This window comes from Cyanistes caeruleus, chromosome 3 (assembly GCF_971803275.1).
Source record: "Cyanistes caeruleus chromosome 3, bCyaCae1.hap1.1, whole genome shotgun sequence".
In the NCBI taxonomy this organism is placed as follows: Eukaryota; Metazoa; Chordata; class Aves; order Passeriformes; family Paridae; genus Cyanistes; species Cyanistes caeruleus.
Window position 1 is genome coordinate 5,972,447 of NC_141703.1, and position 26,414 is coordinate 5,998,860.

The window sequence follows — 26,414 nt, forward strand, 5'->3', positions numbered from 1 at the left end:
ACCACCTTGTCACCCACACCGTGGCACTGAGTGCCACATCCAGTCTTCCCTTCAAACACCTCCAGGGACAGTGATCACCTCCCTGGGCAGCCCATTCCAATGTGTATTCTCCCTAGCTGTGAAGAAATTCCTCCCAATTTAATGCTAGAATCCCTTTGATATTTACAATAAATAAGTAAGAAGTGGGATTCTTTACTAGAGAGGATAATAAGAACTTATTAAAAATGAATATTGAGTACATCCTTTGGTTTCAGGGACAGCTGAACACTTATTAGAGTGTATAAATGGAAGTTAATAGTGATTTGTTTTCAGGCTATTGAGTGTGGCAGCTGAGGAGTTAATATGAATTTTGTGCTGGCATTCCAGGTTGCAGTGTGTAGCAAAGGAAGGACAGGCATATTGGGCATAAATCAAATTAGGGACCCCTGTGAAGCTGATAGCTGTGATTCTTTGTGCACACTGTCATTCTTGTTGAGGTGATTGTGCAAATACAGCACGTGGGTATGACTGGAATTGCAGGTGTGAAAATACAGAGCTGTCTGCAACCTGGAGAACTTGAAAAGCTTAGTATATTATTTGGGGTTATTGTATTTCACTGAAATCTGTGCTAGAGAGAAAGCTTATTTAAGCCATCCAAGATGGAGTGGGCTTGGGCTGTCAGGTTGAAACAAGTGCTTTCCCCACAAGTTGTGTCTCAGCTGGGTTTAATGTGTCCCATAACAGCAAAACCCCACACTTGTAAGTTACCCCAGTGTGTGACCAACTGTGTGCTAACAAGCCTTACTGCATTGTAACCATGTACTGGAATCTGTTAACAATTCCTGCTCTGTCCTTCAGAAAGCCTTTTGGCTGGCATTCCCCAGAAGGTGAAGTTCACAGTGACCACTGGTCACTACACCATGAAGAGTGGGGACACTCTGCAGCTCAGCAACGCGGATGCCATGCCCATCCTGTACCACCCTGAGAGCAAGGCTGTCATCTATTCCAACACCAGGGGTAAGCCAGGAGCTGAAAATGAATACTCTTTAAAAGGCTGACAAGTTCAGTCATCCTGAAGCAACCTGTACTTATGGTATTAAGAACACTGACACTGTTTGTCAGTAGTCATTATTAAGAACAATTTGCAACTGAGTACTTCAGTGCAAGAAAGGTCCTAAATTTTCACCCTCAAAGTAGTAGTATGAATTGGGACAAACATAGCTGGACAATTTTACTTCCATTGATGAAATCCAGAAGGCATGTGAAACTGCTGCATGTGTGTGTGTCCACGGTTGCTTGAATTGAAATCATGAGACTTAACTTTTACAAGGTTTTCACTTTATAAAAACTTGAATAAGTGTCATGTGATGGGCTGAAGTAGCTCTTTAGCTGGTTTGAAGTTTGTTGTTAAATTGCCCTCTCAGTTCTTTCCTGAACATTAGAAGGAACCTTTTTATTGCATGGAATGTGGTGATTACCTTCCTGCAGTTAAAGAAGGATAGAGCATTACTCCTGGGAAGTTAAATATTTAATATGTGCAGATTATAGCTGGTTTGAAGAGGTTACTCTGGAGTTTTAAAACATGGTTTCTTGCTGCTGTTTTTGCTAACATTGCTGGGAAGTGGATATGGCACCACATATTTTTCTAAGATTTTCTTTTTTTCCCATTCTACACATCTGTAGAAAAGATCTCGGAGTCATCATTAAGGATTCAGTCTTCTGAGAAGATCACAAGCATCAGCTTGCCAGTGGCTCCTGCTTATCATGTGATTGAATTTGAACTAGAAGTCATGTATTTGCCATCAGCCACAGAACCTGCAGTGGAGAAAGAAAACACTACAAATAAAGAAAATCACAGAAAAAATAAAGAGAAGCAGAAACAGGACGACTGCATGGCTACTGTTGACCAAAAAGTAAGATGTAGCTTAACTTTTTTTATTATGAAATGTATTTGATCACAGGTGTAAACACATCACAAAATAGAAGTGGTGAGGGGGAACTTGCTTGCTTGGAACTTATTTTTCTTCAAAAGACATACATGCAAAAATCATACTGAATGTTAAAATGTAAAGAAATTGTAAATGTAAGCAGAAATATACACTATGGTTAATAAACTGTCAGCTATTCCCTTGGCTAGTAATTTAACTTTTAGTGTTTTACCACAGTTCATAAAGCATGGAGGGTACCTGTGTCTTTAATTCCAGTTTCTGATTCATGAGAAAGATGAAGTCAAATGCACTGCTTCAAATTAAAACAAATATACATTAAATGCATTTTAAAATATTTTTAGCTTGTATTTAACATATTAAATTATTATAAAGGCATTTAAATAATAGATCTTATAGAAGTTTATTTGATACTGGCCTTTGCTTTTGTATTAAGACGCCATTGGTGTCCTTTCATCTTTTCTTACTTCTATTCCCCTTCCTTCATTTATACTCTTTAGAACTGGGTATGTCAGTTCTTAGAGGAAAAGATGCTTGGAGATTTCATATCGCACTCACAGGCAAACAAAGACCTGTATTTTTTCAGATTAGTTTTTGCATACTGATTTTTTAAATTTTTTTATTTCTTCCCCTCCTGGATGCACAAGATATAGACACCTGATAAGAAAAGTTTCTCTTAGAAAGGAGAAGAAAAGCAAAATCATTGTGCCAAAGACAATTTCAAATAAGAACTGTGTTCCCTTTTTCCTCTAGGTGACCATTGATTGCCCTTGGTCGATTTATTCCACTATTATTGCATTAACATTCTGCATACCCTTTAATGCCAAGCATTCCTTGTTGTCAGCTGGCAAACGGTAATGTACTCATTATTTATTAATTGTTTCTTTCTTCTTACAAAATATGGAGCTGGGGTTTCATAACTCATATTTATAGCAGCCTATTTTTTTAAAATATATAAGTTGGGCTTCTACTATCTTCCCCCTGGAAGCTTGTGCATTTCCTCTCGTGTTCTTTCATGACAATAAAACAAATTTGTGGTTTTGGAAATAAGACCACAGGATGAACCCAGTTATCCTGTTTCTGTGTAGTTCTTTGGTTTTGTTTGATATGAAAGAGGATGTTTTAGAGCCTTGTTTTATGGACATGAACTCTTCCAATGTAACTGTTCAGTTTTCATTGAAAAAACTGTGTTGTTTTTCAGGAAATATGTGCAAGTCTGCGTACAGAATTTGTCAGAACTCTGTTTCCAGCTTTCAGATTACAGCCTAAAAAATTCTGCCGAGTGTACAGATTTGCAGCTGGTACCTCTCAACCCTGCATCTCAACAGGTAAAATTCACTTGCTGGTTTATTCGATTTTTTCATCTTACAGTTTTGTCATTGGGTTTTAGGAAAAATAATCAGGTAGAGACAGTTTTCCTATTAAATACAGATGTAAACCAGTTCAGTTGCAGAACAGTTTTTTACCTGAGAATCACAGAATGGTTTGGGTTGGAAGGGAATTTGAAGATGATCAAGTTCCATTCCCCTTTCCTGGCAGGAGACTTTCCACTAGACCAGGATGCTCAGAGCTCCATCCAACCTGGCCTTGAACACTTCCAGGGACGGGGCATCCACAAGTTCTCTGGGGAGCCCTGAAGTTTCTTTCAGCCTTGTCTGAACATAATAAATTGCTCATTCTTGGTGCCTAGAAAAAGTATATAAGAACATATTAGTAATTTTATTAAATTTGACTTTTGATTAAAATGTTTTCAAATACAGAATTGCACTTCACTGATTGTTAAGTGTTTCCTTTTGAAACTTGATTCTAACAATGAAATGGAAATCTTTTAAAAATATGTGTATTGTGAAAAACATTCACTGTTAGTCATTTTGTTGCATATTTCCTAATGATTTATTGAGTTTGTTTCAATAAACTGTACCAATGTCAGAACAAACATGCTTGTGTGCATTTTCCCTTCTTGCTCAGAGGAAGGAAGCAGCTAACACTCCAAACATTCTCTTTCAGGTCATGTACAGTAAGCAATCAATATTCTTTGTATGGGAATTGAAGTGGACAAAAGAGCTTCCTCTCTCCTTGCAGTGCCTGTTTTCAGTCAGCTTTTGTCCAGCTACCTCTGAAGAACAGTCTCTTACCTTGAAGCCGTTCACTTATGAATTCCAAGTGGAAAATTTTTTTGTAAGTACTCTTCCAAGTATAGGGTAGCATACTGTAACTGAATATGGTTTCTTAAAAAAAAGAAATATATTAGAAAAATTCTGTTTATATCATGAGGTTAATACCTGCTTAGAATCAATGGAAAGTCAGCTTGTGAGTGACAGAACTGCAGCCTGATTGTGATGTAGTGGAATTATATCCTTGCCACAGAAATGTGGTGAGGGCCATAACACTTGTGCTTAATTGTGTTCCATTTTTCTTCTGTTTTCACCTTCCTGGTGCAGCTGGAGATTGTCTGCATCTCACTGAGCTAGCTGCTTTTTCCCTACTGGCTTAAGATTGTGCTCTCCAAAGCAAATTGCGATTTACAAAATATCTTTGCTATTGAAAGCATTGAGTAGTTTTTTGCAGTGCTTGAGATGAGCTCCTCTAATGAAATATTTAGGGTTTTCTAGGCCATTATCTGAAATGTTTCTTCTTGCCCTTTATGGACAAACTTTTTATTCCTTTGATCAGCTAGGAAGCTCATAGGCTAGGTAGAATTCCTTTAATAGGCAGTTTTATCAACATTATTTAATCTAATCTCCAAACTCAGTGTTACCCTTTGTTATGCTTGGGTAAAAAGCAGCATCATGAGAATACTCTTTGTTTTTCAAATCCTTTTGTTTAAATTCTTTTCAGTGTTTTCAACCTGCTTGTTGCAAACTGGCATTGATCAACATTTCAGGTGTTTGTGTGCCTACTGGCATGCAACAAGCATTTTTGGCACCTTTATCAGCATCTTTCTGGAGTTTTTAAAGACGAGTGTCTGTGTGAAACAGTGGGGGTTTTCTGGTAGAAATTGAATTTTGCAGGAATTAAAAATCAGTTATTTGATGTGGGCACTGATATTCCAGAGACTGTGACAGGAAAGTGGGATGAAGTAGTTCTTTATTACTCAGAATCTGAGTGATGGGTCTCTAAAGGGCAGAGCTTAGAAACTGATAAAAATTGTTTAAATGGTAAGATTCAATGCTCCATTTAGTAGGAGCATTGAAACACTGTGTTAAAGTCCAGAAGGAAAAAATATATTTTCACTGCTGGTATCAGAAATAGATTGAATCAAATTTGATTTGATCTAGTGGAAGGTGTCCCTGCCCATGGCAGGTGGGTTGGAACCAGGTGATCTTTAAAGTTGCTAGTATTGCACAGCATTCCAGGATCCCATGTTCTTTGATTTACTTAAACTGAGCAAGATAATGAAGTGAACATTACTTACTGATTCTTGCATTAAGAAGATTTAACAGGCTGTGTCTGTTTTGTGTAAAGTTATTACTGTACCCTTTGTCCAATTCAGTTTAAACACAAATAAAACACCCCTTATTCTTGATAACAGCACAGTTTTCTTCCTGACAGACATTGTACCATGTGAAAACTGAAATCTTCCCACCCTTGGATGCAGAGTACTGTAAAACAGGCTCACTCTGCTCCTTAGAGGTGTCCATCACCCGGCTTGTTGAGCTCTCTGAGGTTGACAGAGATGAAGCATTAACAGAATCAGATGGATATTGCACAACAAAACTTATGTATGAAGGTAAGAGTACTTTTCCTAAGCATTTTGATAAATTTCCCCCTAATTTTTTCTTGACAATGACATCTGCCAGACTTGCTATGGCATAAATTCCTTTATTGTGGGTACAGCTGCTTAGTAAAGCAGTTTTCATTTTGCTAGACTGGGAATATTTTATTTTCTCCTCATTAATCTGCCTTCCAGTGGAATAGAAATGTTCTTCAGATGGGATAGATACAGGCTTGAGGCCCAACTATGGTCCCTTCAGTGTAGGGCTGTTTTCTTACCTTCCACAGCTCTTCACACATAAAAGCTTTTAGATGTTGCCAAAATGCAGATTTTCAAGGTGCTCTAAAACTGTCCTGAGGGTTCTCCATTTTTCACAATAGATCTTCATAGTGTTTTCTCTTTATTCTTGCAGTTGTTGACAACAGTAGTAACTGGGCAGTCTGTGGGAAAAGCTCTGGAGTGATTTCTATGCCTGTAGCACCTCGAGCAACTCACAAAGTCCACATGGAAGTGATGCCGCTGTTTGCTGGGTACCTGCCTTTCCCTGATGTCAGATTGTTTAAATACCTCCCTCACCATTCTGCTCACTCCATGCAGCTTGATGCTGGTAAGGCCATTTTGACCACGTGGCTACTTACAGAAATGACTCTGCTTTTCCTGTGTTCTTGTGTAAAGAGAAAAGCAAAGCAAGAAATACACTGACAATAGATGGACTTGGTCATAAATGGACCAGGTACTCATAGGTGCCTCTGCTACCTTCACTCACAGTCCTAAATTGAAACTTGCTCTCATGGGAACTTTCAATCTGGGCTGCCACCTGAATCTCTGAGGAGGAGTAATAAATGCATTGTTTTCTTACATTTCCTTTAAATATTAATATGCAAATCAGTTGTCACTGGATTTAATAATCAAGTGAAAACTGTTTGATAACCGCTCTAATCCCGCAGTTCCATTTTCTTTAAATTGTGTGTGTCTTCATTAGCTTAGAAATTTTTTCCCAGTTTTCAAAGGATTGAATGTGAAATAAAAGAACTGCTGAAAAATTGGGCATTAGATTAGATGCAGAGTTTAAATTACCACAGCTAGGTAGAGTATTTATGTGTACTGATGAGTAGTCCCAGAGCTGCAGTGAGAATTCACTCACAGGAGCAACACAGCTTTTGTCAATGGAACTGCCAGTGTGCATCCCTCTAGGTTGTGACAATTTCAGTAGCATGACGTCACATCTTTCCTTTCAAACCAGTGTAATTCACTCTGTTACTTCTGGTGCTGGCCAAAAGTGTGCACAGACTTACCTCAACAGAGATGATCAATAACTGTGAACATGAGTTAAGCTGACTGTCAGAGCTCTGAAATGACTTTTTAGAGTTAATTGGTAGAATAAAACAATTTTTTTTGTTTTGTTTGCAAACAGATAGCTGGATTGAAAACGATAACCTGTCCGTGGACAAGAATGTGGATGAGCAGGCTGACAGCAGCAGCATCAGGAGCAGGGGGAGCCTGCATTCCACAGCCAGCGGGGAGCACAAGGGTCTGCCCATGCCCCGGCTCCAGCCTTTCTCCCCGGGCCAGGTCTTCAACAGCAGCACAGGGATGCAAATCCTTGTCATTCCCAGCAAGGATGACCACGTTCTGGAGGTCAATGTCACGTGACAGCTCGGAGTGGAGACCAGGAACCCGTTAGGAACTGGATATGAAAGCACTTTATGGGATAATGACCTGCTCAGTCTTTGTTGCAACATTAACTCCAAGGAGACCTGTGGCACTCGGCGTGTACTGGCCATGGAAGCACCAGACAATTGTATCAATTTAAATGTACAGTGAGGCTTGTGTCAGCTAGTTTATATTGCCACTTTAGTATGTTTTGTGTCAGCTATTGGGTTTTCTCCCTGCAGTCACATCCCTGCATCACAACAACCAACACAGGGCAACAAAAAGCAAAAAATCCAAATCTTTGGACCACTTCTTTATTTTTGTCAGGCAGCTGAGAGATTTGTTTCATGCTTCCTACATATTTTAGAATGTAGAGTTGGATGATATAATTATCCAAATCTTGAATTTTTATGTAATAATTTACAGGCTTTTCTACACATGTGCCAGAAACATAACAGAGCATACAACAACACATTCACTGGTGTAACAGTTGCTTTTCTGGTTTGGTTTTATTTTGTTTGTTTGTTTGATCATTGTTAATTCCTGCCATTGCAATTTTATATTAAACTTCCATCATTTGCATATTTAGATGCATGGAAGAGCTACTGCTATAAACAATCTTAACTGAACAAAATTCCTTAATTTTCTGAGGCTTTCTCCTTCACAGAGTAGACACTGTGATGTCACATATTATATGATTTTTTTTTTTTTGGGGGTGGGCTTTGGGTTATCCTCTTGCATATTTCTTACCAAAGAAAGATATTGATAGAATTTAATAATAAATTATTTGGCTCATTGAGTTCCCAGATTAATTTCTTTTATTACCATTTCCAAGTGGCTTGGTTTGCTGCCCCAATTTTTAAGTTGGGGCAAAAATATCAATATGATGTGATACTTGAACAGTCAACCTTTCATCATAAAGGCTTAATGTAATTATTACTGATTAGAGGCCAGACTTGTGCATTCATGATGAAAGAAGGAGGTTGGTTTGATACAGGAAAGCTTGCAGATGTAGAATAATCGTGAAGCAAAGTTAAAACATGTAACTTAAAGAATTTCATTATTTATATCTGAAATGTAAATACAAAAAATGTAAAAAAAAAAAAAGTGTAATTTTTGTGAATGTTGCAAATTCACCTGTGACTGGAAAAATTACAACTTCTTCTGATGTCCTGCTTCTGATATTGAAACTTGTGCATTTAATGTGAGAATGACCTTTTCTACTTGCAGATCTATAATGATGCATTGTCAACAGACTCCACAGAGGAAACAGTCCCATGTCAAACGCTTGTCACCAAAACTAAAGTGAGGAGCTGTTCATTAGACAAATCCATTGTTGTTATTTTCTTTTCCTCTGCTAAATTACACAAGGGAAATAAAAAACAAACCCTCTTTTCAAAAAGAACCACAAATAAGTTGAAAAATTAATAGGCACCCTGCACTGGTCTAAACATTTTTAATTTTATTTTTAATTTTAAAATTCTAAATAGATGTATAAAGTAGACCTGCTAGCTGAAAATGTTCTTATTATGCATCTTCTTTCTGTGAAGGAATGCCCTTTCTCTGTGGAAATCATACCATTTGATTCTGGATAAAACCCAAAGCATCATTTAGTGCGAATGACTGCTGGGATTCTTTGACTGGAAAAGGTAACAAGTTAGTGACTTTGACACTGCAGGTATTATTAATTCCATTTTCATGGTTTGCTATTAAATCATTTTTCACATTGTTCTGTAAAATACTGTTAGATTAAACACATTGTACTAAGATTGTTTAATGAAATTGTAAGCGTTACAGTTCTAAATATACATGTTTTAAAAAGAAATCAGCTTCTCCACTGCTGTGAGTTGTCTTTGGTCTGGAGGAGTGATTGTTTCATCTGCTTTAACCAAAGCTGCTTTTGTCTGCAAAAATCAGATTCATTACCTGGGGTGCAATTACACACTCGAGGGAGACATTGATTATTTATTTATTTCAGAGTTGCACAAGCCTGGAGGTACCACAGTATTCCACAAATACAGCACATCCCTCCAGACTTCTCCTGATGTTACTTACACACAGAAATTCAGTGCTGGCAACCTCTCAGCTACAGCCCCTCTTTTATGAATGGTTAATCATTTCCACACAAGTTGTGTAATTCCAGCTGATTTCTGTGCATCCTCCAGGGAAGGGTCTAATGGAGATAGTTCAGTTTTAGGATACCTGGACCTGAGTCTTTTGCCAAGTTAGCAACTTATGTATGAGACACACATTCATATCTTGATTTACTGCATCCTTGAAGCTCGTTAGTTCCAGGATATCCATAACTAAAGGACACTGCTCTCTCTACTGCTGATTAATTCTCCTTCCTTGCTGATTAGGAAGAATAGAAAGATAGAACCATCAAAGAACATCCTGACTTAAGTTACTTTTGACATATTCCACATTTTGCAACACTAACACCTGTGAGTGATTATCCAAGGATCCAGCTGAAAAGCATGGACAGTAAGCATTTCATGAATTGCTAAGCCTCAAACCCTAATAGCTGTTCAAATGGGAATACAAAGGTAGGGCAGCATCTTTCTGGTGCCAGTTTTGCTGTTCAGGTCCATGGTGGCCACACAACCCCCAGTGCAGGTGCACAAGTGGGGTCATGGAGCAGGCAAGACTAAGAGATGGGGATTGAGACCACAAAGGACCCCAAAGCAGCTGTGACACCTTTTGGAAGTCTCCCTCAGCAGGAGGTACATGCCTCAGTCTTGCATCAGACGTGAAGAATTCCCTTCCTGGGGAGGGATCTCGGTGTTCCAATGCTAACCTGAATGTACATAACCTGAGGAAATTTCGCTCTGTGGGGCCCTATTCCCAAAGGATGGAGACTGTGACCATCTCTATAAGCAAGGAACATCAAAATGACAACACTCAAGTGTCACCACTAGATCCAAAGGTGGTATTATGTTTCCACTATCTACTCTTACCCATTCTTTCCCTTTCTTTCTTTTCCTTACGTATTTTCTTCGTGATATTTTTACATTTTTACTGAAAAGAATCAAAACTGGCTACTATCATCCTTTCCACTGCCATTAAACTGCTCTAAAGTAAACCTCCCACATCTGTAGGCTGGGCATTTGGTGTTGTTCCACTCTAATTGCAGAAACACAGGATATTCAGGGTTGGAGTGACCTCTGGAGATCACCCAGTCCAACCCCCTGCCCAGGCAGGGTCACCCAGAGCAGTGACACAGAACACATCCAGGGGGGGTTGGAATGTCTCCAGAGAGAGACTCCACACCCTGCCTGGGCAGCTGTTCCAGAGCTCTTTCTCTAAAGAAATTCTTCCTCATGTTGAGTTGAAACTCCTTGTGTTTCATTTTACGGCCATTGCTCCTCATCCTGGGCACCACTGAAGAGTCTGGCACCAATCCTCTGACACCTGCCTGCGATATATTTATATGGATTGATGAGATCTCTCAGCCCTCTCTTCTCCAGACTAAACAGGCCCAGCTCCCGCAGTCACCCCAAGGCATTTACTAGAAAGTATAAATACCGCAATATATTCACTGAAAAGAACCACAGCTCCCCTGGCTGGTGGCGGCTGCTGGGGAGGCCCGGGAGCGATGGCGGCGGGCCCGTGGTTGGGGAAGGGGACAGAGAGGCCAGGACTGACAGCCCGCAGGAACCGCTCCGCTCCCTCCTCACGCTCCCTCCTCACGCTCCCTCCTCCCCCTCCCTCCTCCCCCTCCCTCCTCCCCCTCCCTCCTCCCCCTCCCTCCTCCCCCTCCCTCCTCCCCCTCCCTCCTCCCCTGTTCCCGGCGCATGCGCGGCTCCCGGCCCAGCGCCCGCCCCTCAGCGCCGCAGTTCCGCGGCCGCGCTCCCCACGTGTGGCCGCCATGCGCTTCGCGTACCGGGTGAGCCGTGGGGCAGCCCCCGATCCCATCTCCCCATCATCTCCCCCGATCCCCATCTCCCCAGCCCCTCTAACCCTGCCCCTTCCTGCCCCCGCAGTTCTCCGGCCTGCTGGGCACCGTGTACCGCCGCGGCAACCTCAGCTTCACCCGCGATGGCAACTCCCTGCTCAGCCCCGTCGGCAACAGGATCTCCCTCTTCGACCTCAAGAAGTGAGAGAGCGGGGAAGGGCCTGGCGCTGCCGGGGTTTCGGGGGGAATAAAGCTCTGAGGAGGTTTTGGAGCCCGACCCATGGGGCTCTCCGGGATGCTCGGCCTGCCAAAATATCCTGGAAAGCGTCTGCTTTAGCATTGAAAGGTAGAAGCCTTCCTAGTGGAATAGCTGTCAGGTGTTGTGTGGGTACAGCCATGTGGAGAACAGCAGAGGAGTTACGAAAAGGTGTATTTCGGAGGGGGGAAAAAAAGGAAAAGGGAAGAAATGGATTTGTGTTTGATTTAGTTGTATGGTTCTTGTGTCTAACAAAACGTGGAGCATCATCGGCCTGTCCTGTGTGCCAGAGAGAGATAGGTAGCTAAACAAAATTGTGGGGGTTTAAGTCCAAATTGTGTCTGTGGCCTTAACAAAGGTATCAAACCACTGAAATTCCACTGACACCGAAGATGTTCTTCCTGCATTCCTGTTCCCATTTTACTGTTGTGTGGTTTTATTGCAGTAACAAGTGTGAGACGTTGCCGTTGGCTACAAGGCTCAATATTGTGTGTGTGGGGCTCTCTCCAGATGGAAGCCTTGCCATTCTGATTGATGAAGGTACTTGCACAAAGAGACATTTATTTTGTAAAATAATTCGGTAAAAATGCAGCCTTGAGAGGAGGAAATCTTTATTGTTAGGTATTCAACCTTAACACAAAATTAGAAGTGATCCGCTGTAAAAATTACCTTAGAATTTTTGTGGAAGTTATCTTTATTTACATAACTTAAAAATAGCTGGTTTTCAGAATTTGGATAGTATTTCATAATTTGAATAGTATTTTTTTATTTTAATAATATTAAGCACACTGTCTTGAAAATTTCCCCCCCTCTTTAAGAAAAGAAGGTTTGCAAGGGTTATGATTTCTTTGGGAACTCAGTTTTTCTCATGATCCTTTTTTTCTGCCCTTACAGAGGGAGCTGCCTTGCTTGTGAGTTTGATTGGGAAATGTGTGATACATCAGTTTTATTTTCACAAGCCAGTTCACAGTGTCAGTTTTTCCCCTGATGGCAAGTAAGTAAAGAGTGCATGCTTTAGAATTAAACAGCAGGAAATGCCCCATAAACTAGTTGTGAATATGAAGCCATCCTAACCAATCTGGTAATGTTTCTTATTCATGAGGCAGGGGAGATTTTGAGCTGATCAGGGTCACTTTGTAAAATTGAGAGAGGAAGAAAAGAAGGAAAGCAAAGCCTTGGAAACAGAACATCCTTGTTTGAATGTTTGACCTTTTCCTTCTGTTTTGAGGCTTTGAGAATAAGAATTTCAATATTCAACTTCAGTTGATTTTTACTGAAGTTTTCTCTTTAATAATGCTGAAATGAGAGATAATATCAGTCTGAAAATACTTCTTGTTCAAAAGCAATCCATTCTTACTGTTTCAGTAGCACAGGAACCTTTTTATTATTGTATTGTTTCATTGTATCGCAGTCTGTACTGAAGAGTTGTTTGCTTTATCAGATTTGTGTGCAATTATGTCTTTTTCCCCCCTTTATGCCAGGAAATTTGTGGTTACAAAAGACAACCTTGCTTACCTGTACCATGCTCCTGGGAAGAAAAGAGAATTTAATGCTTTTGTTCTGGACAAAACCTACTATGGCCCATATGATGAAACAACTTGTATTGACTGGACTGATGATTCCAAGTGAGTTGTTAAACTGAAGCACTGCCTGGCTGCACATGTAGATATTCAAATGCACATTGTGGTCCCATTTTCTTTCCTCTGAAGTATTGCATTAGCTTTAAAAATTCTGTCTTTAATTAAAAAAATATAATTAGGCAGACCAGAAAGCCACCCTCAGATTACAACTCTGTTGTTTGTAAAATGAAGTGGTGACTGCTGGATTTGAGCTTGGAACATTCTCCACCCAGTGAAGAGTTTTGCAGTGCAGTGTTCCAATTGGAATTGCCTTTTCTTTTGCAGATGCTTTGCAGTGGGGAGCAAGGACATGTCCACGTGGGTGTTTGGAGCAGAACGATGGGAAAACTTGATTTACTATTCTCTTGGGGGCCATAAGGATGTCATAGTTGCCTGCTTTTTTGAAGAGAACAGCCTAGATGTATGTATAATCACACAAAATGCTTGAATTTTAATATTAAAGTAGTGGAAACAAAATCTTATCTGTAGGTAACTATTTTGACAATATCTCAGAATTTAGAAGTGTTTCTTGATTACTGTGCCATAATTATGTGTTTAAATTTGCTTCCCCAAAGCATTATGTCTTTAAATATGAAAAAATGATTTATCTTAGCTGTACTGCTGACTGGTAATGAACTTGCCTTTGGTCCTTGCAAAATTTTTCTGAGGGCAGGCAAAATAATTCACCAGTTCAGGACAAGTGAAACTCCCAGCTCAAACCATCTTGAACTATATCCTGAGAACAGAATGCACACTTTCTAACCCTTCTGCAGGTCCATATTCATATTTTTGCAGAGCACAGAGCATGGACAGGAATAATTTGTGTGCTTGTTTTCTAGCTGTACACAATTAGCCAGGATGCAGCTCTGTGTGTGTGGCAGTGTGACACTGAGCTGGATGGTTTGAAGCCCATGCCCCCTAAAGATGCAGCAAAGGAAAAGAAGGCAGCAGAAGACGATGAGGAACTACTTGAAGAGCCAAAGGGTGAAGAAATTCATGGGAAAGCTGATCCAAGTGAACAAGAGACTAGAAATAAAGTTAAATATTCACGTGTTGCGAAGTAAGTGGTTTTCAGTTATCAAAAATCAAAGTTGTAATGGTGATTTATTGTACTGGGCTTTTTTTTTTTTCTTTTCATCTGTTACAACTTACGCAAAGAAGTATAAAACTACCCAGGATGTAGAAATTTACTGCAGATCCTATTTTAAGTAGTTCTGGTAGAACTCCTCTCTCTCTTACCTTGATTATATGATGGGCACTAGCTTTCACCTTCAGAATAACAAGTGTAATTTTAACAATATAAGAAATACTGGCCTGTGATGAGCTGTTGTTTGGAACTCAGAAAGTGTAAATGGGATCTTTATTACAGTACCCCAAGTCTTGAGGATTTGATTTCTTGCTGGAAGGGGTTGGTTGACTTCAGGAGATGACATAAAGGCGGCTCATCAGCCTCTTTAGTGAGCTGCTTGGAGATGCAGCTCCATAACATGCTGTTCTTTAACAATCACCTTTTTTGTTGTTTCTTGGGTGCCAGGTATTTTTTCAATAAAGAGGGAGATTTTAATAATGTGACAGCTGCAGCCTATCACAAGAAAACACACCTTTTAGTCACTGGTTTTGCCTCTGGAATCTTTCATCTCCACGAGCTTCCAGATTTTAATCTGATCCACTCCTTGAGGTGAGGTATGGGGTTGTCAATATATTTGGTTTGGATTTTGTGGGGGAAGGGAATAGGTTCTTCTGTGGCAGTTTTGTGTTTGTTTGATTCAGAACACATCATGTTAAGCAGTGAAGGATGAATAAAAAGAGCACAAAAATCTTAAGACTATCTGTTTAATACTGTAATTTCTGTAAAGGCAGAATCATAAATTTATGTAATAAATACCATATAATTTCACTCCTTATTTTGGAAACATGAGGTCTCAATAAGGAGACTACTCAAGTTCCTGATTGTTTGCTGTAGACTTCTTTAACTCTGTCCATTTTAAAATTTTCAGTTTCTTTGTAGAAAATATTAGCTGGAAAGTTCTGCATATGTAAAATTATCTGTAAGTTGTGTTTTAGTTGAGAAATCAAATCAGATTCTTTTCCATAGCTGTAGGATGGCAGCTAAACAATTTCCATGTACAAAAAAACCCAATTTTATTTTCTTAAACTTGAGGAGTTTTGCTCTCTGTTGGCAAGTACATCTTTGGGATGCAGATACTCTGCCTTCATTCTGAATAAGGAATGTTTGATGGTTTGGAGTAGAACAAAGGAATGAACTTTGTGGTTTTTGATGTTACAGTGGTACAGAAGTTCAGTACAACAATTCAACAACTTGCTTGGACAGCTATTTATTTATTAATAAATATTAGACTTAAAGTTTTATCACACAAGTTTGTTTATTGATTAATTCTCTTACTTCAGTATTTCAGACCAAAGGATAGCTTCTATTTCTATCAACTGCACCGGTGACTGGATTGCTTTTGGATGTTCAGGTTTGTCAGTTCTTTTTAGTCTGTATGCATGGGAAAAGCAGGGAATGTGGTGGGCATGAAGCCCAAATCCCTCTTGCTAGTTTTGACTCCAAGTGTTAAATAATTGATAGTTTCATGTCTGTAGTGTCTAGGTATAGTAATGCAAATATCACTAAAGAATCTCTCACAGAATTCTGATGAGTCAAGAAAGTATTTTGCTGATACAAGAAAAAAGACATCTTTTATATAGGAAAGCTCTACCAGAGTTTGGGTGAGCCCAGATGCCCTGTAATTAATTTCTGCTTTCATTCTTGACTGTTCCCTCTTCCTTTGCCATATGTAGCCCATGGCATTTTACAAACCTACCTGGATGTTCCAGCACTCCCACCTTGTCCATCGTTGTTTGCATGAAACCCAAAATTTTGCTCTTATGTGCAGCCCTGCTTTTCTTACCACCTCATTTCTCAACTGTTTGAAAACATTGCTGTTGTAGTATTAAAAACATTATTCCAAGTAACAGCTTATGGAGGAAATTTTTGTGGAAACTGCCTTGAAGTTTCCACAAAGGAAAAATCTCTTTATTAGGAATGAAAGATGCAGAATTCAACCTATCTGCATCAGCCTTTTTTTTTTTTTTTTTTTTTTTTTTTTAATATTGCTTGCCACTGTGTGTTTTGTGGCTTGCATTTGCAGGTCATTGTTGTTAATCCTACTGTGCTTACAGGTCTGGGTCAGCTCTTGGTGTGGGAATGGCAGAGCGAGTCCTACGTGCTGAAGCAGCAGGGCCATTTCAACAGCATGGTTTCCTTGGCATATTCTCCAGATGGACAGTACATAGTAACTGGAGGGGAGGATGGCAAAGTAAGTGAGGCAATATTGCTGGAATATGAACTTTTAATAATGTCATAAGTACTTGACTTTCCATTTTATGTAGAAAGCTCTGATACTGTAATCGGTACATATTTTTCTTACTATAAAGTCAAATTTTTATCCTTCCCTTAAATGTTTTGATTTTTCTCTCTAGAGTATATATATTTTGCTTTGTTATTACTTGTGTCTGCAAATTGCATCACTTATGCTTTCAAGCAGATAGTATTTAAATTATTATAGGTCCAGTCACCATAAATACAAAAATATTTAATTCATTATGTGTTAATTTATTTATGGTTCCATGATATTTTGGGATGAATGAACTTCAGCTGCCCAACTTCTTGCCCTTTTAATAATTGTTTTTGATATGAAATTAGTTGCAAATGATTTATGCAAGTGCAGTTTTTTTGTTTTGATGTGCCATTCCATAAGCTTGTTTTTTAAAAGAAAAATAAACTTCTCATGAATGACTTGCATTGAAGTGATAGGCTGTGTGTGCAGGTACTTTTATTTTAAAAGATGTTTTGCCACAATGTCTTGGTGCATAAATGGGATAACAGTAGTAGCTGATTTCCTATCAAAACTTTGGAATGACAGAAGATCTGCCACTTCATGGCTTCTGCCATACAGAATGAAAATTAGCCAAACCCCCAAAGTCTCAAACTGTAGGAACTTAAATGTTCCTACAGTTTTTTGTTCAGGGAAAAAACAAAACAAACAACTGAAATATCATCTCAGTGGTAACTTTTACAGTGGCTTCAGAGTTGGTTTTGAATTTTACACTTGTCTTATTCCTGACAGTGCACAGCTTGGAAACTCAAGATGCTCAGCAAATGTTACAGCTTTTCTCAAAGATTAACTTTGTTTCAACTTTGTGTATCTCCACTTAAATTTTTGTGTTGCCAATGTAGCTTTAGGGGTTTAATGAGAAGCTGTGGCCTGTTCTCTTCATTTGAAGAGAATTCTCTAGGGATATTACTGAAAGTCTTTTATGCTGTTGCAGAGTTCTAGAACTAGTTTTTCTTTACTCTGCTGCTGCCGCCTTACCCTTATTTTCTGTTTACTGATGATGGAAATTCTAAGAAGTCTTTCCTTGTCACCCGCAGGTGAAAGTGTGGAACACTTCAAGCAGCTTTTGTTTTGTCACCTTCACAGAACACAACAGTGGTGTCACTGCTGTAACTTTCACTTCCACTGGTTATGTCATTCTGAGTGCTTCCCTCGATGGAACAGTGCGTGCCTTTGATCTGCACAGGTAACTCTTTGCATGAAAGCTTTTGTGTCTCATTTGGTCCTCAGCTTTCACACTCCCCTCAAAATACAGCAAGCTGCTGATTGCTTGTTTGAAGTCTCATGAAGGTGAGCAGCATTGCCGTACTGTTTCTTGGTTCAGCCTTTGATTTAAATTTAGATAGTAATTAGGAATGCTGTTACTGCATTCAGTTTCTGTGGAAAAAATTCTGGAAGAACTTTCCTCAGAGATGCTGGAAATCCAGGAAGATCATTGTCTGGCTTTACTTGAGTGGGGAGAAGGCACTTGGCTAACAGCATTTTCTATAGTGTAATACAGCTATACACAGAATTGGGTGTGTAAACAAGCCCATGTTTCTGAAAAATTGACACATGCTATTTAATAGAAGAAAGCTCCTCAGAGTATTTCTGTCTCTTATTTCTGCAGAGTTTTTCATTCTTCTTTTCAATCTTGTAATCATGCTGAGGCATCCCATCTAATTTTATACAAACAGTATTTTTTCTATACATAGCTTAGAAGTCTTTACAAAACAAATAAACTCCTTTTGTGAACAAATTTCTTAAACACACATTTAAATCTACCTAAAATGTTCTCATAATTTCTTTATGCCTCTTCAACAGGTACCGGAATTTCCGCACCTTTACGTCTCCACGACCGAGTCAGTTCTCCTCTTTAGCTGTGGACTCCAGTGGTGAGATTGTGGCAGCTGGTTCCCAGGATTCCTTTGAAATATTCATCTGGTCAATGCAGAGTGGGAGGCTGCTGGATGTAAGGACCCACAGTGTTGGGAGGGCTTGAATTTAACACTGTGTGGTGATACTCACAAACTTTGGCATTAGTCAGGGATTTCAATACAATAAGTTTTTTGTTATATTTATATTCAAAAACTGGAGCTGCACTATGTTGCTCTCAGCATTTTTTTTTTTTTAAATTTATTGCACGGAGATCACCCTGAATTTGTGTGGGAAATAGTTTTTAAAATTTTTGAGTAATGATCTCTTTCTGGTGATGAAGTAACACCCATATTGCTGAGCTAGCACATGGGCATGAGAATCTTTCCCTTCTTGTTCAGAGATGTTCTTTTCCACATATTTTCTGCAGGCAATGAGAAAACCATAATTCCTGTATTAAGGCTGATACAGATTTCATAAAGGGTTTTGCTGGAGAAGAGCAGGAGCATGATTTTTCCATTATTTTTTTCAATTCTTAAGCATTTCTGTACATCTTGTACACGTAGAAGAGCTCAGTGATAATTTTGCCATGGAATACAGATCACTTCAATAACTCAGGATATACTTGACCTGGATCTCCAGAGTTTTGAGTTATTTTCTTTCCTTGATACCTTTTTTTTTGAGGAGTAGGAGCTCCATTAAATGACAGATTCTGTTACTCTTATTCTCAGTTTTCATTTCTATTTTTTTTTTTCTGAAGTGTTATCAGCTACAGGAGATACTGAATTCTCAGAGCAGTGACTTGGTTTTTCACAGTTGGTCAGATGGTTTGGAAAGGAGGGAGGAAAATGGCATGCTGCATTCCTAAAGTGTGTGTGTATAGGAGTGTTTGCAGATGCCTATACAGTGGTAGCACTTCATGGAATTTTTTTAAAACTTGTGAAAATAAAAAGTTGAGAATCACTGGTGTGTATCATGCCCTGTGTCCAAAAGTGATCTAAAGCATGTGTGGACAAGGCATGGTTTATTGGCTAAATCTGGAGTTTACTCAGTGAAGACTACACAGATTTCAGTTTATTTCACCTAACTGCAGGTTATTTCTTCCTCTCTTCTTAGGTCTTAGCAGGTCATGAGGGTCCCATCAGCAGCTTGTCCTTTAATCCAATGAAGTGTGTTCTAGCCAGTGCCTCTTGGGATAAGACTGTCAAATTATGGGATATGTTGGACAGCTGGAGAACTAAGGAGACATTTATAATGAACTCAGATGGTAATTTTTGTTTAATTTCTCATCTTTTATAAAATATAAAAATACTATGTAAAGTATATAAATATCCACAGAACATGTCAAATACAGAGAGGCTCATTCATAGAAATGGAAATCAAAAGTTCAGATACTTCACTCTTGTGTTTGGGTAACAGTGCAGTAAATATTTTAATTTAATTCTAGCTCAATTAGGCTCTGGGCTAATTTTTGATCCTTCTGAGCTGGATATTGATGTCACACCCAGCAATATACACAAAACACTGAGTCAGAAGGAATACACTATGGCTATCGTCATGGCCTTCAAGCTGAATGAGAAGAAATTATAATTAGCTAAACATCTGTATGTTGTCCACAGAAAAAGTATACAGTCATAGTTTTTATTCTTAAGCTTTTTCTGCTAGCTGTGATAAGATTGTAGAAGAATGAAGGATATTTTCTTAGAAAAGCATCTGACTGCATTTTTAACTGTTAACAAATTCTTTGCAGTTCTTGTTGTTGCCTTCCGTCCTGATGGCAAGGAGCTCGCAGTTGCTGCTTTGAATGGCCAGATAACATTTTGGGATCATGAAAATGCAGTGCAGATTGGCTCCATCGAGGGCAGGCATGACCTCCAGATGGGGAGGAAGGAGCTGGATAAAATAACTGCCAAGCAGGCAGCCAAGGGCAAGTACGTCCAGGGGGCTGCAGTGACAAGGGGCTGCCACACTGGGTTACTTTAGAGCTGTTTTTCAGTTTGTTTTCTGCATCAGGATTTCAGATCTGCTGTTCAGATATTTCTGATTCTGATGCTGGATTTTAAAAGACTGCCTGACATCTAGATGCCTCCCTTTTGTTGGCTGTGTTCTCTGACTGAGCAACATCATTCTGAGCACGTGTTCTTTCCCATCAGTGATGGGCTGAGGTTGCCAACACAATATTAACTTCTCAGGCCAAGTGGTTAATTTGCTGTGGGTTAGTTTTTTAGCAGGTATCTTCCTACAGAAATACTAGTATGCAACCATTAGTATGTAGAAACTATTATGTTTTTTAAAGAAGGTAATTAAGGTGTGGGGTTTATTACTTGTTGCTGTGCATGTGAAGTAATGTTTAAAGGCAAGTTGAATTTATGTGCTCTGAGAAAGTTTATCAGAGAATGTTTTATTCTTCTCTTTCCCCCCTCCCCTTTTTTTTTCTGTATTGCTTCCAGTCAAAACAAATTAAAAGAAAAAGAAACAATAACTTTTTGGAAAAAAAAGTTTTGGAAAAAAGCAGTATTTTTTGCTGGTGAGCTCTCAGCTCTGTCTTTCAAACATGCCATGGCATTGATTTTTCTGTATCTCTTCTGCTTTTTAGTGTCATGCATGGTGTAGTTGAGAGCTCATTGACTGAGCTGTGACTCAGATTCAGAAGCATGGAAGTATTTTGAAAAGCTGTTGAAGTTCTAAATTGTGATTCATAGTAAAGCACCAAGTGCTTGGTAATAAATTTGTGTGTGAAGTATGTACCACGTGTGAATGAAGATCTCCACTTTTTCCACGGAGTAGTTATTTTCTGAGTCTTCACATGGTACTCATGTCTTTTAGCTCAGATGTGATAGTGAAATTAAACTGTTTTCTCTTTTTCTTTACCAGGTCTTTTACAACTCTGTGCTACTCAGCAGATGGTCAATCTATTCTGGCAGGTGGATTGTCAAAATTTGTCTGTATATATAATGTCAAGGAACAGATTCTTGTGAAAAAATTTGAAATTTCATGCAACTATTCTTTAGATGCAATGGAGGTATGTGAGCACAGGAGTCTTTTTTTTTCATTTCCTCACCCTCACAAAACTGGTTTTGGTATAACATCTCATTAAGAGTGATTCATGAATGTGGTTTTTTTTTTAAGAATGGGTTTATTTTTATGCAGGAGAAACGGAAGGAAATATTCCTCTTGGAACAGAATTAATTCCTGAATCTCTTGCCAGATTTGTAGTGTGCCTGTGTTGAATGGGCAGAACTCTTAGGCATACTAAGTTGGCACTAAATTTAAAATGGAAGTGAAAAATTAAATTACCAACATTTTGTACTAAGCTAACTCCCTCGGTGTCAGTTTATGTTAGCAAAGAAATGGAAGATATTTTTTGTGGACAGAGAACATCACTGACCTTTAAAAACTCTGTTTCTAAATATTGCCAAATGCCAAATTAAATTCCTTCAAAAGTAAAGTGAATGACGAAAAACATCAGAAGGAAAAAAATTCCTATAACCCTTTTCACCATCTCCTTACCAAGAAGAATGATTATTGTTCCATTTTTCATGTCAGGTTGTATCTGACTGTTGTTCCAAGTATCCTGCTTTATCAGCAGTGGTTTATGAGCTGGTGTAGCTCAACATCTGGCTTGAAAGAAAGTGAACCATCTGAAACAGAATCCTGGAGGGGATGGGTATCTAGAAATGGGGGCCTAGGAGGTCCTTAGAGTCTCACATTGTGAGGTCCCTAAAATCTCGTCTTCAGTGTTCTGGCCACACAGCCCTTGCATTAGCACAGTGCAGTTAGGGAACCTGCAGGACAGAAAGAGTAGGACTGCAGCTGGGGAAGCAAACAGTGCATCTCTGGAGTAGAACAAAGTTACAGTAATGTGAAACCACAGTCTAAACTGAACTCTGCTGTTTGAGAAGAGATTCAGTGCAGTGAATGGAACTTGCATGTTTTTCCAGGAGTACTTAGATCGGAGAAAAATGACTGAATTTGGCAGCATGGCTCTGATTGATGAAGGGGGTGGAGGTGATGAGGGTGTTGCCATCCCTCTTCCTGGAGTAAAAAGAGGTATGGCTTTGGCTTTGCTCTCTTGTTTCTGCTTTTATGTGCATCTGAACCTTTGACACAGATAAGAAGGGTTTGACTTCTTGAACTCAGTTTTAACATCAGGGTTACAAAATTCAGTCCCACCACTTAAGCTGTAGGATCTCTTTGACATGGACTGTGCCTTCCTTACCCAGTCTTTAATTCTGCCAGGTTTTACCATGCTGCACATTATTTAATGGCAACTTCATAGTCAGAGTTGATAACTAGACTGTGAACTTGTGGTGAATATATTAAATCACTTCTTAATTTCTTTTAGGTGACATGAGCTATCGACACTTCAAACCAGAAATAAGGGTGACTTGTGTGCGATTCTGTCCTACAGGTTAGTATCAACAATTAATTTAGGATTTCTTTTTTATTCTGTATAAAACGTGCAAAATAATAGAGTAGTGGAGGATTATTATTACTCTTCTGTTTCCATTCTAGAACACTCTGTTGTTAAATATGGTTATTTCTCTTCTAGGACGAAGCTGGGCAGCCACCACCACAGAGGGTCTCCTGCTCTATTCACTGGACTCTGGGCTAATTTTTGATCCTTTTGAGCTGGATATTGATGTCACACCCAGCAATATACACAAAACACTGAGTCAGAAGGAGTACACTGTGGCTATTGTCATGGCCTTCAAGCTGAATGAGAAGAAATTAATTCAGGAGGTCATAGAGGCTGTCCCTAGCAGTGAAGGTGAGTGGGTCTGCCATAAAACTGGGCTGAGCTAGCTGTAAACAGACATGTGCGAGCCACAGTAAGTCGAGTTGTAAAGGTAGACTTTTGAGTGTTAATTTATGTTTTAATTTTACCAATCTACTTCATGCTCATTTAGTGTCTTTTCAGCATGGAATTTGATCAGGCCTAGATTTGCAGGCAGAGTTTTTGGATGTCATTTCTCAGAAGCAGCTGGTGTTGGAAGGGCACATCAGGTTTAACCTGATTTAGCACTGTGCCTGTGTGATGAAGACCATTAACCAGTAAACAAAGATGTAATCAGCAGTTTGAGGAAAGTGATGAATCTTGTCTGTTGAGCACTTGTGGCATCACATCAGGAGTACTGTGCCTAGTTCTGGATCTGGCAGCACAAGAAGAGACATTGATGCTCCAGAACATCTGGTGGAGGGCTTAGAAAATGACTGGGAGGCCAGAGTACAACTGAGGAGAGGCTGTTGTAATCCACTGTTAACAGGATGATTGTGTACCTGTTTCTTAAGGAAAAGCTATTTTTGAGAGTGGATTATATATAATGAGGTCATTTAATTATATGTGAGATTATTTTATATGCTTCTAAATTGCGTTTCATTGTGCTCTGCAGTTGCTAACAGCATTCAGACACTTCCTGTGTGGGCAGGTGACTTCGCTGTCTTTTCAAGTATCACTTACTGCCTGTGATTGTTGTGTATAACTAGTTCCACTGAATACAGAAATATGGGTGAAGTCAGGAGCAGCAACAATAAAGTCTGTTACTTTAGAAAAGAGGAGGAAAGTGTGGAAGTAAAAATTCTGAAGGAAAGGTGCTGGGGGAGAGTACTTTGCTAGGAGGTAGAACTTGGAGAGGGAGGAGTTAATTTCTTGCTTTTAAATACAGTAGTGTTTGGAAGGTTCAAAGAAGGAACATTTGTCCTCTGAGAGATTGTGCTACTCTGCCCTGAAATACAGCACTAAATACCCACCACTTGCCAAAATGCCTCTTTCTTCTCCTTCCCCTTATGCTTTCCTGTGGTCTCTTTCATGTTATTCCAAACAGTAACTCAACTCAATTGAATGTTTATGGGCTTTTTTTCCTTTTTGCACAGTTGATGTTGTCTGCTCATCACTGCCAGACCTGTATGTGGAGAAGTTACTGGAGTTCCTGGCCTCTGCATTTGAGACCTCTTGTCACTTGGAGTTCTATCTCACTTGGGCTCATAAGTTGCTTATGCTGCATGGACAGAAACTGAAAACAAGGTGAGATCCCATGAAAGTCAAAATGCTGTTAAAATTAAAAACCTGTTAGTCTAAGACTTTTACTTAACATTTACTGACATTCTAGATAATGCATGCACTGCAATTAGAACACTTCAGTTTTGCAGCTTCTGTACTAATGATAAAAGTTACAGTTTGGACCTGTTCTTAAAGGTCTAAAAAGATTCTAAAAAGTGTGTATGACAGAATTGGAATGCATTATTTGGTTTGTGAAGATATATTGCAGAAACATTTTTCAAATACAATATATAATACTGCTTGAGTTGCTTAAACAGTAACTGTATAGTGAGTTCAAGAGTGATAGTAAGATTTTGGCAATTGTGTTTTTTTAAACAGTTATGCATCTTAAATGTAGCTGAAAGGTGATGTGCAGGTATTGATTGCATTTTTGCAGACTCAGATTGTGATTACAGCTGATAGTACCCAGCCTTCCTACAGAGTAGGAACTTCAGAACTACACGTGCCTGGTGTGGGAATTATATTCAGCCCACCACTAATATGGAATTTTTAGATTTCTAGGAACAAAACCAGGCAAATTTACATATTTTAAATGGGCTAAGTGAGAGGTAATCTGAGAAGGAGTCCTGCAATTTAAAAAACAGTGCATTGTGTAACTCTTCTCTTGCTTCAGCATGGGTATTAATGTTTTAGTTATTGAAATGACTGGAACAAAATCTCTCCTTTTGTTCCTGCTAAAGTACAAGATGACAATTTAAAACAAATTCCCCATTGTTCAGGAAGTCTTGTAGTGTCTGAAAGGAACTGTCATTGCTGCAATAGGCAGAATTAGGTCTTCAAGATGCAGTTTGACATTAGAAAAAATATTTCTCACAATATATTACGTGTATTGATTGTAATCATTGTGGGCAGAGTCAAAAGCAGAGACCTTTTGTTTCTTTAGGATTATCTTAAAATTTGGTATTGTTTTCTCCACCCAAGGTCAGTGAAGCTGCTCCCTGTGATTCAGTTCCTTCAGAAGAGCATCCAGCGTCACTTTGAAGATGTTTCAAAACTGTACGTATTGTTACATTTGAAAGTTCAAATCAAAAACCTGGAGTGATTTGGGGGATGACAATGTGCTGTTAAAACTTTTGAGACAGTCTTCTTTTAGAGTTTATTTTAGGAGGAAAACAACGTTTTTCTATTTATTTTTACAGCTGTGAGTGGAACATCTACAACATCAAATACGCGTTGGCCATTTCACAGCAGCGGGGCATGAAACGTCCAGCAGAGGAAACACCAGAAGATGAAGAAGAATTGGATTCTGACAGTGATTATCTTATGCAAGATGCTCATAAGGATAATTTGTGTTCCTAATTACTGTTTGTGAGAGGGAGAAGACCTCAGACAGTATTTTATGCAGTGGTATTCACTGAGAATGAGTGGCCCTCATAGTGGCATCAATTCCTGAGTGTGATGGAGTTCTATGGGAGGTAGTGATGGAAATGTAGGATATGCCATGGATGGCACTTTGCCTATTTCCAGTACTGCTTGGCTATAAACTTGACAGCATTGATTTCTTGATTAACTGATTTATTTTTTCTTTTAATAATTCCTGACTTCAAAGAAGAAAACAAAAAAGTGTTCTTAATGAAGTTAGAAATACGACTGGAAGAAGCTTATTCTTTATTAAAATGCCTTGCACATTAAGTATTGTGAATTTTATAGTGCAGGCTTATCGTACGTTGGACTCTGAATTTTAAGAAGGATAAAAAAAATTTCGTAATTGGACATGTACTGGTCTCAACTTTTTTAAATGTTATTTTACTTGGATTTAATATGTACATATTTCTGAAACAGTTTCTTAGTTTTGTAACCTCCAAATATCATGAGATTTCAATAATGAGGATAAATGAAGACCCATAGCAGCAACTATGGAGAAAATGTATAGGGCAACTATAAGAGAATGTGTTACAAATCTCATGGTTTGTTGGGGTTTTTTTGGCGTGTTTTTCTTTTTTGGATGAAAGCCCTTTCTTGTCTTTTTTTTTACTTTTGTTTATTAACACATTAAAATTTGAAACTTCTGATTCCCTCTGTTTTTGTGAATTAATGG

At 38.9% G+C, this 26,414-nt stretch overlaps 2 protein-coding genes across 2 annotated transcripts in view; both read left to right on the forward strand.

Moving 5' to 3' along the window:
• TRAPPC10 (trafficking protein particle complex subunit 10) overlaps positions 1-9,118 on the forward strand; it is a 37,868-nt gene extending 28,750 nt beyond the window's left edge. Inside the window, exons 16-23 of the mRNA XM_023924095.2 lie at positions 838-996; positions 1,663-1,892; positions 2,679-2,779; positions 3,127-3,253; positions 3,933-4,103; positions 5,478-5,655; positions 6,053-6,247; positions 7,055-9,118. Coding sequence (XP_023779863.2) covers positions 838-996; positions 1,663-1,892; positions 2,679-2,779; positions 3,127-3,253; positions 3,933-4,103; positions 5,478-5,655; positions 6,053-6,247; positions 7,055-7,293 — 1,400 coding nt within the window. The 3' untranslated portion in view covers positions 7,294-9,118. The remainder of the gene's footprint in view (positions 1-837; positions 997-1,662; positions 1,893-2,678; positions 2,780-3,126; positions 3,254-3,932; positions 4,104-5,477; positions 5,656-6,052; positions 6,248-7,054) is intronic.
• A 1,379-nt stretch (positions 9,119-10,497) lies between these two features.
• On the forward strand, positions 10,498-26,388 carry PWP2 (PWP2 small subunit processome component). Its single transcript, XM_086879621.1, has 21 exons — positions 10,498-11,179; positions 11,277-11,389; positions 11,890-11,984; positions 12,339-12,438; positions 12,926-13,069; positions 13,349-13,484; positions 13,903-14,123; positions 14,598-14,741; positions 15,473-15,543; positions 16,247-16,383; positions 17,499-17,647; positions 18,265-18,412; positions 19,432-19,582; positions 20,066-20,246; positions 21,190-21,337; positions 22,257-22,365; positions 22,661-22,726; positions 22,868-23,086; positions 24,190-24,340; positions 25,298-25,372; positions 25,516-26,388. The coding sequence occupies exons 1-21, from the start codon at positions 10,889-10,891 to the stop codon at positions 25,673-25,675; spliced, it is 3,009 nt and encodes a 1,002-aa protein (XP_086735747.1). The 5' UTR covers positions 10,498-10,888; the 3' UTR covers positions 25,676-26,388.
• Positions 26,389-26,414: the final 26 nt, after the last annotated feature.